This window comes from Candoia aspera, chromosome 2 (assembly GCF_035149785.1).
Source record: "Candoia aspera isolate rCanAsp1 chromosome 2, rCanAsp1.hap2, whole genome shotgun sequence".
Taxonomy (NCBI): domain Eukaryota; kingdom Metazoa; phylum Chordata; class Lepidosauria; order Squamata; family Boidae; genus Candoia; species Candoia aspera.
Window position 1 is genome coordinate 6,092,002 of NC_086154.1, and position 18,717 is coordinate 6,110,718.

General features: G+C 44.4%; 1 protein-coding gene across 1 annotated transcript; it reads left to right on the forward strand.

Moving 5' to 3' along the window:
• Positions 1 to 1,069: 1,069 nt before the first annotated feature.
• On the forward strand, positions 1,070 to 11,159 carry LOC134491935 (zinc finger protein 436-like). The gene is made up of 7 exons (XM_063296022.1): positions 1,070 to 1,165; positions 1,693 to 1,791; positions 2,949 to 3,576; positions 3,677 to 3,794; positions 5,499 to 5,581; positions 7,148 to 7,274; positions 8,709 to 11,159. Exons 3-7 carry the CDS (start codon positions 3,142 to 3,144, stop codon positions 10,064 to 10,066), a joined length of 2,121 nt encoding a protein of 706 aa, XP_063152092.1. The 5' UTR covers positions 1,070 to 1,165; positions 1,693 to 1,791; positions 2,949 to 3,141; the 3' UTR covers positions 10,067 to 11,159.
• Positions 11,160 to 18,717: the final 7,558 nt, after the last annotated feature.

The window sequence follows — 18,717 nt, forward strand, 5'->3', positions numbered from 1 at the left end:
GGCATGGGCTGATCCATGAAGTCACAAAGAGTCGGAAGTGACTGAATGAATAAACAAAAAAGAAGGAAACAAAAAGATCAGAACGCATCCTCTCCAGCAGCCAACACACAGATAAGCAGGGATTAACACCAGACAAACAATCAAGCAGAAAACAATACCCCAATCAAAGAACTGCCAAGGAGAAAACCACACCCCCACCAACACTGGCAGGGCAAGCTACTGTATATAAACTGGGAACAAACCCCATACTCACTACTGATGATGTTACCTAGTTGGGTAATAAAATGTCTGCAAGCAAACAACCAAGCTCAGAGAGCACTACGGACTCCACAGTTCAACCCTAAACTACATATATTCTCTTCTATTGATTTCCCATACTAGTAGCAGACGAAAAAAGGTAGGAAATCGGTTAAGCCAAAAGCCATGCAGCTAAGCAATTCATGTTTCAGTTACAGTACATTGATTTGACGACCAGACTCATCTTTCCTGTGTTCAGTCGGGGTCAAGTTACAATCCAAAGGCTCAGAGTAGGAGTGAGGGAGAGCCCGTTGTTTTGTGCTGTCACTTCTGGATTTTATTAAGATGTGATTAAAGTAGATTAGTGTTTCTCAAACTTGGCAACTTCAAGATGTGTGGACTTCATCTCCCAGAATTATGGGAGTTGAAGTCCACACATCTTAAAGTTGCTAAGTTTGAGAAACACTGGACTAGACGGTTCTCCCGCCAGTGGCACAGCTGCGAGTTCGGTGGTGCGGGATTTCTTTGTCGTTTCCACCTGCACTTCTTTCACGACACGCTTGCACAGTTTTTTCCCTGACAGAAAATCAGAAAGCCTTCTCCCCACGGAACACGTGGAGGGCGTCTGAACGCGCTCTTTTCGGGAGACAAATCACCTTAAGAATGCAAACAATAAATTAAAATCTTTATTTAATTTACTTCGTTAAGTAAAGTACGGATGGCCAGCAGGAAGGGACAGGAATGACCCAGTCTGAGCGGCTATGTGGCACCTTCTCACCTCGTCAGGGTTAAAGCAAGAGAGGCGAGGTGACTAGAGAGGCCAAGAGGAAGGAAAGAGGGGGGGAAAACGGTCGCTTCCTGTCCTGTCCTGCCTTGCCCCTCCTTCCTTCCTACCCTGGGCAAAAGGGTCTTTGTTTCGGGAAGCCTGGTAAGTTCTGCGCTGGGAGGGGAGGCAGGCTGCCTGGGGTGGGAGGCCAGGTGGTGGCAGTGGGGAGGGGGCCAGATGTGGAGGGCCCTTGCCTGGGGGAGGGAGTGGGAGGACGTGGTGGGGGATTCAGAAAGCAGCAAGAGACACCCCCCTCCCAGATATCCTGTGCTCTTGGTCTTGAGCCCCCCATCCACCCACCCACCACCCATTCAAGTGAAATGCAATGCACAGAGGAGGGAAGTCTAGCTCAAACTCTTGAGGCCCTTCCTGTTTCAAACTGGTTGCTGGAAAGCGGCTGCTTTAAACTAAACACCTGGGTCCGTCTGCTGGTGTGAATCCCGGAACTCCTTTGGCAGGCCGGCTTTCCTGCTGCTGTCCAGGAACCGTCCCTGAACCAACCCCACCCCCCACCCCTATCTGCAGCCCTGTTCCTCTAACAGTTGTAATCTCTGCCCCTGGAGATGAATAAGAAAAGTCCGCCGATCTGGTTAAGGAGACCGATTTGTACTTCTGCTTTATTACTGCAGAGGGATGAGCCTGGATGAACAAATGTTCAAACCTGGATTTGGTTATTCGCTTCCTTGGCACTTTTCATTCAACGTCTGGCTAAATACGGAGCAGGAAAAGTAAACTTTGAGTTCCCTGGCTCAATTTCTGGGGAACTTTGGTACACATTCATGCAGATTTTTTGGCAGCAGTACAGAAGTGTGTGTGGGGGAAAGAGAGAGAGCTTGAGATTTGCTTTACAGTCTAGTCTGCAGTCCTATTGGTGCTTAACTTATTTTTTCTTGTTCTGATTACTGTGAAATATAGTATGTCTTGAATATCAGAGGACCTGGGGTCTTTGTCGGGGCTATAAGATTAAAAAAAATAAATATATGTCCTGCATGATTTTCTTTTCTTAGTTTTCTTTTTCTTTCTTTAAAATTTTGTAGATTGTTTACTTTGCTTTTGCTTTGTTTTTCTACTCAGTAAAAGGGGGAAAAAAAAGAAAAATGGAAAAGAAATAAGAATACATGCTGGATGTCTTTCAGCTGAGGCTGGATGGCTATCTGGATGCTGCTGGAAAAACTGCTCTACAATGGGCCACAAAGGAAAAATTTCAGTAGAGGATGGATGGCCATCTATTGGGGATGCAGTGATGGTAGATTCCTGCACTAGATAAGGGTTGGAGTAGATGGTCTCTAATGTCCCATATTTCTATTAGGAATGTGCAGATCTGAAGCCAAAAAGGTGCTTTGGAGCAAGAGGGAAGCAGCATCTTTTCCTCAGCTTACCCATTTGAGTAAAGGAAGTGCCAACAGCAAATCTTTCAACAACTCTAACTCAAGCATGTGTTTCTCTGGAATCCTGTGGCTAGCACTGCATTCAGTGATTCTGTGATAATGAAACCAGATAATGATGGGAAATTGAAAAGTAGCAAGGGAAGAGAAGGGAGAAAGGCAGGGTGGAGTAATGGTGAAAGTGTTGGAGTGGGGAGACCCAGGTTCTAGTCCCCTCTCAGCTATGGAAGCTCCCTAGTCCTTCTCAGCCCAACTTACCTCGCAGGATGGTTGTGGGGAAAAAGTAGACGATAGCATGATATATAACACCTTGAACTCCTAGAGAAAAGACAGGTTGTAACTCTAACAGGCAAATAAATAAATAAAATGACAGGGGCACTGAATTAAGTGTTTCTCAATCAGATACAACCTGGTATCCTCCAGATGGGGATTTGCAGTTCATATCTGGAAAGCCCCAAGTTGTGGAAAGTAGGCTTATGGTTTTGTTCTCCATTTTGCAGGTGTGACTGTCTCTATTGCCCCTCCATTTGCTCTTTGTGGTTTAAAGTTTCTCTACAAGGAGATGCCGCAGTTACCAGCTAGGATTGCTTACCAGATCCATTACTGCTTTGAGAATGTGCTACACCTTGGCTCTTTATAGCTTCAGACACTGTTCCTCTTAAGAAGGGAAGAGGTTTCAGGGGACTGCTCCTGATGGGAGCTACTGTGGAACACGGTTCGGAAATGGAGCAAAAATTGGCCAGTCCAGAACCAGGAAGGAACTCTGATGCTCTCCAGACTGGTAGCCAGGTAGAGTTCAGGGCTGCTAAGGCGATGCCAGGGGAGTTCAACTGCACTGTGGATGCACAATGCCTTCGCTTCCGGCAGTTCGACTACCATGAGGTCTGGGGACCCCGAGGGGTATGCAACCAGCTCCGTGATCTTTGCTTCCTGTGGCTCAAACCCGAGCGGCATACAAAGAATCAGATCCTGGATTTGGTGATCCTGGAGCAGTTCCTGGCAGTCCTTCCCCCAGAGATGGAGAGCTGGGTTAGAGAATGTGGGCCGGAGACCAGTTCCCAGGCGGTGGCCCTCGCTGAAGGCTTCCTGCTGAGTAAAGCTGAAGAAAAGACTCGGGGAGAGCAGCAGGTGGGACCTTTTCATCCTGGTAGCTGTAAAGAGCAGGTAACAATCCTTAGAAAAGGGTTGTGATCCATCACAATCCCATTCTTCTACTCTTCTTTTCCAGGGGCAGGGAAATTTTGCAGATGTGGCCAGTGAGGTGGGGAAAGCCCCTTCGAGCATCAGACCCAGAACATTTTTCAGGTGGATTGTGGAGGAGCGTGACCAGATTGCTTCTTTGCAGGGTAAGACCTGCCTTGGCAGATTTCCCCTCGATCTCCCTTTCTCATGTCTATCTGAAATCTGGGAAGATTTTTATAATCTGCAGCCTTTTACAGTTGCAATGTTTCACAAGGGACAGCAGTTTTAATGACTTATTTTTATTAACTGTATTTATAAACCTCCTGAGTCCCAAAGGACAGCATGCAATAAACCAACAAATAAATCAAAATCAATATTAAAAACAAAAATTAATTGTAAAAGATAAGCCAAGATAAAACCCAAGATTGCCCACAGTCAGTCAGCTGGGACTGAAAGCACATTGAAATAAAATAGCTTTAATTTGTTTATGGAATGCTTAGACTAGTCTTCAATTAACTTTTACTAATGCGAGTGTCCATGCCATCAACCTAGTGATTGATTATCTGCCATCAAGTCAATGTTGACTTTTAAAGACCCCATAGATAAATTCTCTCCATGATCTGTCCCCAGTCTGGTCCTTCAGGTCTTCCATTAGTGCGCCCACCATCATTGTAACTTAGCTAGTTCACTAGCTGCTGGTCGTCCTCTTCTTGTCTTTCCTTCCACCTTTCCCAGCATAAGAGCCTTCTCCAGAGAGCTAGGTCCTCACATAAGATCCCCAAAATATGATAATTTAAGCCTGGTCATTTGTGCCTTGAGTGAGAACTCTGAGTTGATTTGATTTATGATCCATTTGTTTGTTTTTTTGGCTATCAGTGATATTCTCGGGAGTCTTCTCCAACACCAAAGCTCAAAAGCATCACTACTCTTCCTATCCTGCTTCTTCAAAGCCCAACTTTCGCTTCCATAGAGTGTCACAGGGAATGCCATGGCTTGCATGATTCTGATCTTTGTAGGGATAGACACATCATGGCATGTGAATCTTTTGCAAGGCCTTCATGGCTGCTCTAGCAAGTGCTAATCTGCAATGTATCTCTTGACTGCTTGTTCTTTTACTCTTGGTGGTTGACCCTAAAAGGCAGATGCTATCCACTACTTCAATATCTTCATTGCCAGTTCTAAGGCTGATGATTGTTCTACCTGTTGTCATTTGCTTGGTCTTCTTTATATTTAATCTTAGTCCCATTTTTTTTTCACTGTGGTCCTTGACTTTTATTACTAGAGCTTGCAGGTCATTTGCATTTGTTACTAGCAGAGTGCAGGTTATTGATGTTCCTTCCTCCAATTTCAAAACCACACTCCTTTTCCAATCTGGCTTCCCCAGCCACATTGTTAACTCACATGTTGTTTTCCTATTGCACAATGGTGCAGGTACCCATAAGTCATTTTTTTTTAATTGCCCATTTTTTATTTTTTTGAGGCAGTTGTACTCCTGTAGCTGCTGTGAGGTTTGGCGTTCTCCCATGAGATTTCAGAAGACTGTATATGGGAATGTCAAGCTCTCACAAGAATTTAGCCATTACGGATGCTTGAAAAAGGTTTTAATGAGACGTGTGTGTCCATGGACACAACTAGAAGTGTGGCAGACATGGAGAAACTGAAGAATGTCCAGAACAGAGAACTGAAAAACAGACATATCAAGAATGGTTGAAAGACCTCAGTAGGAGATATGCAGTTGCTGTTTACAAATATCCTAAGGGCTGTCATGGGAAAATTATGCTCCAGAAATTTGGATTTGAGGCATGGGTGGAGATTTCAGGATGCTGGATTTCAGTGTTTGGAGAAAATCCTTTTTGTGTCCCTCACAGGTGAAGGAATGACGCCAATGATCCAGTCGTGGTTGCACCCATGTGGAAATGGCATAGAAACAGCTCCTGCACGACTTCTTCAGGTATGCGAATGCCTGCTGGATAGACAGACAGGCCTGGAAGGCTCCACCTCTCTATAGTTTGATGAGACCAGTTACTAGAAACATTAAAGAATTCCTTTCTAGGAACATCTCAGCTTCACTTTACAAAATCAGAAGAACCCTGAAGCTGGGTCAGATCACTCTAGGCCAGCATTCGGTTTCCCTTGGGGTGGCTTTGAGATGCTCCAGAGCAGGATGGGAGGCAACAGCCATCTCCTGTTTTTGCACACCCAGCAGCATTCTGCTTCTGAACATGGAGTATCTGCGTGTCAGGAAACAGCAGGCCATTTTTGGTGCCCCTAGGTCGGCACATATAACACCGTTGCTGCGCGAGCTGCACTGGGTGCCGGTTTGCTTCTGGGTCCAATTGAAGGTGTTGGTTATCACCTTTAAAGCCCTACATGGCATGGGGCCAGGCTACCTGAGGGACCGTCTCATCCCCATTACATCGACCCGCCCTGCCCGATCATCCAGAGAGGGCATGTTGTGGACCCTGTCCGTAAGAGAATTTCATCTGGCGGGGTCCAGGAAACAGGCCTTCTCTGCAGTGGCCCCTGCCCTCTGGAACATCTTGCCCCCGGAGGTGAGGCAGGCCCCTTCACTCCTGACCTTCCGGAAGGGCCTGAAGACTTGGTTCTGCCATCTCGCCTGGGGCGGGAAAGTGAACAACCATTCTTGGGGGTGGCTTGCACCCTAGAATCCCTCCCACCAGCTTGCATTTTATACCATCTTGGATTTTATATTTATTTATTGTATTTTATAATAATTGTGATGTGGCTGGTTTTATGAGATTTTAATGTTTATGTTTGGAGCTTGATTTTATTGTAAACTGCCTAGAGTCCCTCTTTTGGGGGAGATGGGCAGTTATTAAATTTGAATAATTAATTAATTAATTAATCTCTCCTAAATTGCCTTCCAGTCTACTTCATTGGGTGGCTCCTCTTAAATAGCAGTCTCCTCTGATGGCCATTAACACCAACTTGGGGTACAGAGTTCTGTTGTTTAAGGATGCCCACTATGAAGAAACCTTTTCATCTCTCTTAATTTCCCCACCTTTCACCATTGAGAAACATGGAAGTAGAAGGCTCACAGGCCAAGATTCAAGGATACAGCTCTGAAGAAGATAGCTTTAATGTAGATCCGAGGCAAGTCATTAGTACGAAGAAAACCAGCAACTGTGAGACTCGGGTAGCAGATCCAAGGTTCAAATCTTATACCTCTTTCTCCCACCAGTACATGATGATGGGTTGAGGGCAACACATTTTAGGATGGGAGGAGTGATAGACTCCTCTGCATTTTTCCTGTAGTGGTCCCATTTGGCCGCCTGCTTCTTACTTCACTGATCTAGTCCTCATGCCCAATGAGTTTCCATGGCTGAGGATGGGCTGAAACAGGCAGACCTCCAACTCTTGTCCAACTCCCCACAGGGTCACTAGGAAGAGATGATGGGTGTTACAGGATGCCTATGCCTGTAGGCAGAACTTTTTTATCTTCCCCTTCTGAAAATAATTTTAAAAAGAATTTATGTCTTTTCCTTTTGTCCTTCAGGATATGGTGACTTTTGAAGATGTGGCAGTCTACTTCACGGATGAGGAATGGGCATTGCTGGATCCAGACCAACGGGCCCTCCACGTGGAAGTGATGGAGGAGAACTGTGGGAATTTGGCCTCTCTGGGTAAATCACCTTCCTTTGGGGGCTTTGATGGGGCAGAGTGGCAAGGACAAAAGGGCTACTCTTTTTTCAGTGGCATCCATGGGGGAAGGAGATATTGCAAGGGAGTCAGATTGATGAAAGCAGAGTCACTGCAAGCCCATCCCTTCTCTACCTATACCATGACATCACCTGCCTGCCTAAGGCCACGATGGTGCATCCATCATTCTAAGAAAGTGGCAAGATCCTGCAGACACCACTGTGGAGAGATCCCACTCAATTTCTTACATTTGGCATTTGGAATTAGGCCAGGAAGCATATGAAATGAGTCCCTGTCACTTTAAAACTGCAGGTTCCCCACCCTTGCTTGAGAACAGTGTTTCTCCAACTTGGCAACTTTAAGATGTCTGGACTTCAACTCCCAGAATTCCCAGCTGGGGGATTCTGAGAGTTTAAGTGCACGTATCTTAAAGTTGCCAAGTTGGAGAAACACTGCTTTAGAACAAGCTGCAAAAAGTGTGGCTTAGTGTCTGGTTTACGAGCACTCCTTTTGTAGCCTCTGCCTACCCCTGCACCCCAAAATTTCAACCCTTTTTGACTTACTGAAGTTTGTGACCAGAGATTGATGTTAGATGTGAAATTAGTCCTTAAGCCTTGCGGGGTAGATGGCACGCTTTCACCTATTAAGCCATCTTGATCCTGCCCACCTTTGGAATGTAGCCCTTGATGTTCAGTGGAAAACCTGGTGTGGACCATGAACTCATAGAAAAGGATCAGGAGTATAATGGATGAGGCCCAGTGTGGTGCAGTGGTTAAGGCATCAGACTAGAATCCTGGTAACTGTGAGTTCTAGACCTGCCTTGGGCACAAGGCCAGCTGGGTGACTTTGGGCCAGTCCCTCTCTCTCGGTTCCTGGAAGAAGAAGGCAAAGGCAAACCATGTCTGAAAAATGTTGCCGAGAAAACTGCAGGGACTTCTCCAGGTAGTTGCCAGGAGTCAAGACTGACTCAAAGGCACCAAAAATGTTTGTGCGTGTGCATGTGTGTGTGCAAGTTAAATTAGGCGGTGAAATGAATCTAGGAAGAATCACATCTCAAATCCCACGTCACCATTTTGTGTTGTCATTTCGACAGGCTCATATGTTTACTAATTAACCAATTTCAGGCCCTTCCTTTGCCTTGCTTTTGAAATCTAACCAAGTAAAACATGTTTGTGGTGATCAAATACTCTGGTCAACAAACATATCCAAGTCAAGGTTTTCATTGGTTTGGTGGTAATACTGAAACTAGGTGTGATTTTCCTCCCCTCAATTGAGTATATTGAGTTCTGTTTTGAGCCACTGGGAACAACATATACATAAAATGGACATGTTGAGGGAGGATCAAAATGTGACAGTGGTAGTTATGGTTGCATGATGACACTCCACCCCTTTTTAACACCCTTCTCTCTTTGTTTCAGCCGGGGACGGCTGGGAGGGCAAAATGGAGGGAGAAGACCATGGGCTGTTTTTTCAGAAGGCTGTGGATAAGGAAGAGGAAAAGCAGAGCCAGAACATGGAAGAGAAAGAAAAGAGGATACTTCCCTCCCCTGTTTTTCAGGATGCTGCGGCCTGTGAATTCCCAGCCCTAGAAACTGCACGCAAGGGAAAAAGAAGCAGCAAGTGTCTGGCCTGCGGAGAAAGCTTCAGCTGCAAGTCGAGCCTTAACGCTCATTTGAAAACCCACAGAGAGGAGAAACCTTTTAAATGCTCTGACTGTGGAAAAAGTTTCTCACAGAGGAAAGGCCTCATAAGGCATGAGAGGATTCACACGGGGGAGAAGCCCTACACCTGCCTGGAATGTGGGAAGAGCTTCCGTCAGAGTGCGGCACTCATCACCCACCAGCGCATTCACACCGGGGAGAAGCCGTACACTTGTCTGGAGTGCAGAAAGAGCTTCTGCCAGAAGACCACGTTGGTCCGCCACCAGAGAATCCACACTGGCGAGAAGCCATATGCATGCATGGAGTGTGGGAAGAGTTTCAGTCATCGATCGCAATTGACGTCCCATCTGAGAGTCCACACAGGGGAGAAACCATACAAATGTTTGGAATGTGGAAAGAGCTTCAGTCAGAACACAAACCTGACGTTGCATCAACGAACTCACACCGGGGAGAAACCCTTTCGGTGCCTGGAGTGTGGAAGGAGTTTCAGTCACAGCTCAACTCTGATGGCCCATCAGAGAACCCACACGGGAGAGAAGCCGTTTACCTGCTTAGACTGCGGGCAGAGTTTTGCCCAAAATGCAAGCCTTATTTTCCATCAAAGAACCCACACTGGGGAAAAACCATACATGTGTTCAGAATGTGGTAAAAGCTTTAGTACCAGCACAAGCCTGACTTCGCATCGCCGGATTCACACAGGGGAGAAGCCATATACTTGTGCGGAGTGTGGGAAGAGCTTCTGTACGAGCACAAACCTTGTCACCCATCAAAGGATCCACACAGGGGAAAAGCCATTTAAATGCTCCGAGTGTGGGGAAAACTTCCGCAAAAAAGCACACCTCCTGCGACATCACCTCACACACACCGGGGAGAAGCCGTATAAATGTGTGGAGTGTGGGAAGAGCTTTAGTGAGAAAAGAAACCTTAATTCACATCAAAGGATCCACTCCGAGTATTGGAGAGAGGATCCTCGCAGCAGTGGTTGGGGGCTTCCTTCCCTAAATCCAGGTTGTCCCCCCATTTCACAGCATTCCAGTTCTTTCCAGAGCCACCTGCGGCACGATTCTAATCCAGGAGAAAATTTGGAGTGCTTTACAATATTTCTCAGTGAATAGATGAGAATCTCTCAAATCCCGTTTTTATTGTTGTTGCAACTCAGAAATGAAGATAAGGGAAGATGATAAAGAATCTCATGAATCAGCTAAACGGACTACAGATAAAACAAAGTAAACAACACGTCTAAAATACCGGTTTAAATGTAAAAGTATTGACAGAGCAATATAAAAATAATAGGCTTAAGATTCTGTTTCTCTTAATGGATCATGTGCATTTCGCTTGATTCTTATCCACCTGGCCAGGGCAGGTCCCCCAAAATACAGTACGTATGAGTACAGTACAGTACGTTCAAATAATTGAATATTTGGCTGCAAGGAAGAACTGAGCTCTCAAATTTGATCCAAGCAAATGCAGCTGCTCCAGACTATCATTATTTCTGGTTGCCAAAAATAAAGATGAAGTCTCTCTTTAGGGAGGAATTAGAGTCACGAGTAGCAAACATCCAGGTCTCCTCTCTAAAGCAAGCATGCCAGTGCCTATGGTTTCTTCTTTGCTGTGTGGCAGGGTCCCTGCCCCAACTAACTTTAATTTAAAAATTAAAATTAATGGGAGCCTGGGAGGCTTCAAAGCCACAGCACAACTTTTGTCATCAAACCTCATTTATGAAGATGCTTCTGATTTCAGCCAGTATCACACAGGTATGTTTGAGCTCTATCTGTGCATAAAAAAAGATGAAAATAAGGAAGGATTGCAGACAGTAACCTTGGAAGTAACTGAATTGATGGCAATTCTCCATCAGGTCAGTTATTTTGTGGTAATGCCTGCAAATGCTCTAAAAATGTGTCCACCAGCATCAGAACATTACCCAGCTTCTACTGTAAAATCTTTTAAAATGATCTGGTAACAGGCAATGTGAATATTACTTCTATGGGGCCCTGGAGAGGCCTTGAGAGTTCAAATTCATCAGAGTAGGCAAGGTGGCACAGTGACATACTTCAGATAGCAGGTACAGAAACCCCCATTTTTAAGTAAATTAAAAATGGTCAAAATATTGCAAGTCATATGAAATTTCATTGTGTTTTCAGATTTTGAAAGGTTTCCAAAATCTCACAAGTTTGGATAACTATCCTAAATTGGGTGATCCCCTCTGTATTTTTTTATCCTTTAGCCAGTTTGGTCCAGTGGTTAAGGCAACGGGCTAGAAACCAGGAGACTGTGAGTTCTAGTTCCGCCTGAGGCATGAAAGGCGGCTGGGAGACCTTGGGCCAGTCGCTCCCTCTCAGCCCAACTCACCGCACAGGGTTGTTGTTGTGGGGAAAACAGGAGGAGGAAGGAGTATGAGGTATGCTGGCCGCCTTGAGTTATTTATAAAAGTAATAAAGGGATAAAAATTAAATAAATAAATAAAATAAAACAAACACAGATATGGCACCACGGCTCAAAAGGATTGCATTGTGCTTCTGTTTGTGGTCTGTTGGGTGATTAGGCCTCTCATGTTTGGGCTGCAGATCTCCTAATGGCCACCAGAGGGCAGCAGTTGATCTTTTTGCTGCTATCTAATGGTCGCTGGGAGATTTATAGCTTAAAATAGTTGTACTGTAATGTCTCTCATGTTCAGAATTGCATCCTTTTTGTGTGCGGAAAAGGCACGTTGCAAAAAGTTTGCAAGTTCCAGAAGTTAATTAAAGAGCTACCTCTGTACCATATTACTGTTCACACCTCCCTGCTTCTGGCTCAGTTACATAATACGTTTATCTGAAAAAAGAATTCTAGTTCTTTCCCTCTAGAAATGTATCTTTAAAATAAGAGTAAAATGTCCCAAGAAGCTCACAATGGAGACAGGAAGGTTTTGGTGGGAGGTGGTCTGCCATTCAGGTGAATATGGTGCCATTGCTTTTTTCCCCAAAACAGACTAAAATCTATGAATCAGCATCCATTCATTTTGATGGTGAAACACCATATCTGGAACCTAAAAACTGTGTAGTTGAAATCCAAGCCACTGTGGAACAAAAGTGGAGGTAGGTGATTCTTCCTTGGGGATTTCTGGTTTCATTGTTATGGGGCCACAAAAGCTAAATGTGATGAGCTTTAATTCTTCCTTTTTTAAGGATTTGTTGCTGGTCTTCCTCTCTTTTGAGCAGCTGGTCAGCCCATGGACCTGGACCTCTAAAACTTCATTAGTATCAACCATCTAAAGATGAAATAATTCACCGTCTTATTTAATGCAAAAATCATTTCAACGCCTCTGCTGAGCTTTATGCCAAGCTTGTTAGATGGGGGCTGGGAGGTGTCAGCTGCTTTTATGTATTTTATATAGAAATGCTGACAGGAAGAGTAGTGCATTGAAATAAAACGATTTTTAAAGTTCCCATGTATCAGAACAGTACAGTCATACCTCTCAGTGGAAATGTGCTGAGTCTCTGGTATTAAAGGATCCAAATAATATGCCCTACATAGATTATCTAGAATGCCTAGAAAGTCCTTACACTTTTAAAGGAACACTTGGGGGGAAAAAAAGGATTTACAGTAAATCTGGAGTCCCTTGGAGACGCATCATGGCAAAGTGTGGATCATCTGCCATTTCCTCAACTATGTTAAGAACTTTCTCACCGGTGTGGGTTTCTGGACTAAACTAACCATGGTCGATATCTGTTTTATGGAATAAGCCAAAAACTAAGCTGTAAAACATGAGTGGTGAGCTTGCCATGGTTGGTGGCCACAGCAAACAGGATAACAATGCAAAGACTGGTGGGGCTGAGTCATGGATATAAGTTGGTGACATTTTCTTTTTTTTCCTCCTGATATTTGGGCAGGAGAACTGTAGTTGGAGGCTGCACTTTTCATTTTTAGTCTTTCCAACCCAGAGGAAACTTCAAAAGAAAGTCTAAAAAGGGGGTTGAGACTTCATTAGCAGGATAATGCTCCAAAAACTGGACAGACCAGAGCCAAATTTCATACAGTGGGAGAAGCTGGGAAAAGAAAAATCAGGTTTGAAAACAGGTCAGATCAGGCTGTGGGGGCTGCAGAGAAAAATGTCCTCCCCAAATTTCCCAAATGCATCCCTGTATGCTTGCTTCCTCCTTGGTCCAGTCATGTGACTCAGTGGGGTGTTCACCATGCACACGTACCCATGAGCATCCCTTGGCTGATGGAAAAGTTGGAACAAATTCCCCAAGCCAGGCTCTGCAGCATTCCCTTCCAGAGGCCTCCCACTCCAGTTCCACCCTTACTCTTGAGAAAAACAAAAATCACCACCCTGGAAACTGGCTATTCTTCCACTACCTTTGAGTGGCACATCCTTGAGATGGTGTGGGGGGGGGGCACAACCAGGGCTGTTGGGTGGGTTGTGGGTTGTGGGTTGCCCATCCCCATCTCTCTGGCTGCTTGAGTCTTTATGTCAAGAAGCAAAGGTATCCAAGATCCTGTCACCATCTGGAGCTGAAGTGTCTCCAGGCCAAAGCCAAGCTTCTCCACTTTCAACTGCCTTGCTCTGGGGTCAAACCTTGCTTTGCAGCCCAGAGGGGGATGAACTGGCATGGGTTGTTTGCATGCTGTTGGCTGGAGCTGGAGTCTCACCCTGGGAATTCATGAAGTCACCTAAAGGGCACCAAGTTGCGGGAGAGTGAGCCAAGATTCCTGGGTCAATGTTCCTAGGTCTCTGTCCTTTAATTCTGAAGGGAGATGACAGCTGGGGGTCTCTGGTGGCTGCTGAACTACAGCTCCCCAAGGCCGTCTGTCCATGTGACCAGTGGTGAGGATGGGACTGGTCCACTCCCCAGTGAGAGGTTGAAGGCAGCCCTTTTCCACGCAGTGCTTTGTGGACTGGGGGAACTCATTGCTACAAGAATTGTTCAGGGTTGCCAGTAAGAATGATTTAAAACAGTGTGTCTTCAAGTGTGGTCCAAGGATGCCTGGGGGTCCGCCAAGACCTTCAGGGGTCCACAAAATCAAAATTATTTGCCAGATATTGAAGATACTTGCAAAAATTTAGAACAATGTCACTCTTCTCATTACAATATTTAATTTGTTAAAAAGATAGTTTCTTTTTCCATGAAAAAATATTTATGTTAATGTCTAATGGGTTTAATATTTTACATGATTTAATAAATAAATATTCTACGGATGCATCAGTTTTAATTTTTAATACGGTAAATGTTGATAAATATAACCCATGCAAAAAAAAGCTCTTTTGGGGCACTCCATAATTTTTAAAAGGAAGGGGTTCTGAGAGCAAAAAGTTTAAGAAACACTGGTTTAAAAGGGGGCAAAGATTGCTAGTGCATCAGAGCACCCCTTATCTGGGGTTTGGACCACCACTGGAAACCAGAGTCCATTGATCCTATCCTTTTTCTAAGGACTCAAAGAAACCTTTGTTCTTAAAGGGTTTTTCTCAAAATTAATAATTTCTTCTACATCTCCCACCAATTAGGTTCATGAAGCAACCTTTTATCAGTGAATGTGGCCAGGGTAAAGAGGTGGTCTGGATCAGGGCAAAACCTAAATATGTTTATATTTAAATTCAGTTATAGTTACTCCTCCTTTACTTAATATTATCCTGTGCATTGAATAATTCACTTTTGGAGGAGGTGTGTGGATGATCACATCCCAAACTTTGGGGGATTATCCCAAGTTGTGCTCCTCTGCTCCAAAGAAGTATATTCCCATCTTTGTTCTCCTGCCCATTTTTCTAAGTAAGTACCTTCATCTGTACAACTGTTTCATGTCTGCACTGCCATATTTTGATCAAGAAAGGGATATTTGCAACTGAGCAGTAATAAAGCAAAGCATGCGGTAGAAAGCCCTGGACACCCTCCTGTGGGTCGGATTACAAACCCATGGTTTGCTTAATAGTAGTTTGTGAAATTATCCCCAAATGACTGGGCTCATGCACCCCACTAAGTCATAAACCTGGATTTGCAGACCAAAACGTCCCTGATGTATCCAAAACATAACAGAAACCAGATTATGGCTTAGGTGGATATATGAACCCAGCCCCAAACTCTCTTGGTCACCTACCCTGGCCCAGTTCACACGTCAGCCCTGTGGCTTGTTTTTGGCTTATCCTGATATACCCACACATCATGATTCAATGTGATGTGCAAGGCCGGCCACTATGGCATTTTTTAGAAATCGTGGTTTAAGCATCCTGGCCAAGCAGCCATTGAGTTGTCCACCGATCAAAAAAGAGCACTTTTTCCACAAAGAAATCTGCTTGGCTTAATTCCACCTTTCCAAAGTTCTGGGCAGTTTGGTTTCTGGCTTTCTGACTGGTGGATGGTAAACTGAAGAGAAGTCGCACGTACGTGCAAAAGTTGCATAGGAGATGGGGCTCCAAGGGCTTCACAGCAAACAATGGGACGATGGATTATTTCTAGCTGGCTAATAAACGGCTCCTGACAACATTCCCAGAATGCCCAGTGGTTCAGAGGGGCACCAGGTTGGAGAAGGCAGACTTGCGGGGGGCGCTATACACAAAGCAGTAAAGGAGAAACTCTCCACAGCCCTGTGTGTGTGTCTGTGTGTGTATAGACACCCACACACATATTCACACTTATATTTAACGTGCCTATGGGTATAATCTGGTTCTATATAGAAAAATCCAGCATGTTCTTTGGCTGTGAATTTCATTTTTTTGCAAAGTGCAAAATACTTGAACCTCCTCATTTTTTTAAAGGCTTCCATGGCCAGGCCTGCCTAGTTTCAGGGAGCTTCTTATGAATGATTTACCATGCCAGTTGAGTTAAATCACAAGGAAATTAAACCCAGGAAGTAATTACTGGCAGCACACTGTTCAGTGAACAGGACACAGCAGTGTGTACAGAAGTGTATGTCCTGGAGTGGGTGGGGAGAGGGACAAAATGTGACATAGCAGGAGAAAGAACAGTAAGGAATTTAGAACAAAGATGGGATAAAACAAGGTAGGAGGATGGTAAACTATAGAGAAGAAATATAACAACAACAATACATTAATAATAAAATAAAAAACATATAGATCACCCGGCAGTAATACCGTTGACTATCACATTGATGCAGTTAGGATTCTATGCATACCAAATCTTTTAGAGGGTGTGGCTATAATAAATCTTAATAATAATATAGATCAGTAGGCCAAAATAGGGAAGTGTCATGCTTCAGCTCCAATTCTGCAGAGGTGCTTCATATTGGGCACGGGCGGGTGCTCACGCTGCACTTGTCAGTGCCTTGAAGATGATGCGTCTTGTCCTGAGCTGGACAGGACTGACACGGTCCCTGGAAAACACTCATCTGAATTAAGAAGGCACCAATGGCTGAGGTGCTCTGGGATGGATGTGAACCTGTGGCATCTGTGAGTCCCAGAAAAGATGCAGCTTCTTGAAGGCTTCAGTGGGTGTAGCGTGTGTACCTACATCCACACCTAACGCACCTTTGTGGTTTTGGATCTGAAGCACTGGCCTGTCCTACAAAAAAAGCAGCGTTGAATCATTATTATTGAGGATAAACCACTCAAAGTGTATTGGCAAAAAATAGACATTTTTTATTTTAAAAGCTGGAGACATGAGGGAACTCCCATTCTTTCTTCTTCTGATATTCCAGGAAATCCCTCAAAGAAACTAAGATCATTTCTCTGTCCACCAGAACTCAACTGTTGTCTGCCAACCTTCCAATATTTCATATCAAACCACTTGGGCAAATGGACCTCAAGCATTCCTTTGCCCGCTTGATTTTCAACCATTTTGCTTTGTGACGTCTTCTTGGAAAACTCAGAAGCTTGCCTTTTATTTTATAAACTTTCTGATGGATTAATAAAGGCCCTTTTTGATAAGGACATTTTCTATGTTTTATTGAAATATTATTAATAAAAATGAAACAAAGATCCAATGATTTTCACTAATTCTTAGTAGTATAAAGCATGACATGAACCCATCAAAACCACATTGTATCTAAATCAGCAATAGGGAAATAATTGGAGCTCAAGGCAATCCAGAGAGCAATCTATACACAGAACTGTAAAGTTGGACACAGCCATTGACAGCTGTTCGGTGGCTCTCTCCAAATCAAATCATCCACGACAGATGGCCGCCGAGCTTCAAGTGGGGCAGACACGTAGCAGGGGGAGTCCACCACTTCTCTAGGTAATTGGTTTCATTGCTAAACTCTTACTGGAAGTTTCTCTTGACCTTCCAGAATCCACCTTCTAGAAACTTCAGCCCGTTATGCATCACTTTGAGATGGAAGAGAACAAATCCTGTCCTTAAACCATCTCCTTTCAGGCATCTGAAGAGGGCTATCATATCCACCCTGACTTCCGAAGAGTAAATATGCCCAGTTCCTTTTGATTTCTTCCTTAGAGTACTACTGTAGATTTCCAGTCCCCTGATGAACTTTATTCTCCACCTCCGAATATGACCTAATGTATCCACATCTTGTTTAAAATGCATTTCCCACAACTGGACAATGTACTAAAAACAAGGCTGAACAATGCACAGTGCAGTGGAACTAATGGCTTTCAGTTTAGAAACCATTCTTCTGTCAATAGTCTACAATTAGAATTCCGTTTCACAGCCTCATCACATGGCTCACTAATGTAAGGACTGTGAAGGGTGATTTATCACCACAGTCAGGACCAGAAATATTGGAACAAGGATAACTGTTTTGGCATTTGGCCTCTGTACACCACCACATTGAAGTTGACAGGAAACACACCCAGATGGGAGCGAAGTCAGGACTTCCAGCTGTCATTCAAGGCGTTTGACAAAAGTGGGGCACTAACCATTCAGGAAGTACAGCCAGTGGCATTCACACACACCCATCATTGGTGGCTCATAAGTAATGGAATGAATGGCTGACAAGCAGCTTCACGGCCAGGTGTGGCCTGTTTCCTGGGTACCCCATGACCAATCAAGCAGAGAAAAGGCTGGAGGTGGTTCTGAGTGTTACATTTGCATTTGGTAGCTGTTCACTGGAACTCTCAACATGAGGTCCAAAGAGTGTCCATGCGAGTGAAGGAGGCCATCATTAGGCTTGAGAAAACAAAATAAACCCATCAGAGAGATAGCAAAAATACTGGGAGTGGCCAATACAATAGTTTGGAACATCCTGAAAAAGAAGGAACTGGCAAGCTCAGCAACAGCAAAAGCCTGGAAGACCATGGAAAACAATTAAAGTGGATGACCACAGAATTCTGCTCACAGTGAAGAAGAACCCTTTCACAACATCTAGCCAGGTCAAGAACGCTCTTGAGGAGGTAGGCATGTCACTGTCAACATCTACAGTCAAGAGACGGCTTTATGAATGTAAATACAGAGGCTTCACAACAAGGTGCAAACCACTGGTAACGCTCAAGAACAGAAGGGCCAGATTAGACTTTGCCAGCGAACACCTAAAAAAGCCTGTCTGGTTCTGGAATAAGATTCTTTGGACTGATGAAACCAAAATTAACTTGCACCAGAATGATGTGAAGAGAAAAGTATGGAGAAGGAAAGGAACAGCTCATGATCCAAAGCATACCACATCATCTGTCAACGTGGTGGAGGCAGTGTTATGGCATGGGCATGTATGGCTGCCGATGGAACTGGGTCACTGGTGTTTATTGATGACCTGACTGCTGATAAAAGCAGCAGGACGAATTCTGAAGCATACAGGGCTATACTTTCTGCTCAGATTGAGCCACATGCTGCCAAACTGATAGGACGCCGCTTCATATTGCAGATGGATAATGACTCAAAACATA

What these genes read in the sequence shown, in the direction of transcription:
- LOC134491935 (XM_063296022.1), top strand. Translation starts at nt 3,142, where the DNA reads ATGGGAGCTACTGTGGAACACGGTTCGGAAATGGAGCAAAAATTGGCC. An exon ending in AGACTCGGGGAGAGCAGCAG is followed by an intron (nt 3,577 to 3,676) that starts GTGGGACCTTTT and finishes CTTCTTTTCCAG; the next exon opens with GGGCAGGGAAATTTTGCAGA. An exon ending in CTCCTGCACGACTTCTTCAG is followed by an intron (nt 5,582 to 7,147) that starts GTATGCGAATGC and finishes TTTGTCCTTCAG; the next exon opens with GATATGGTGACTTTTGAAGA.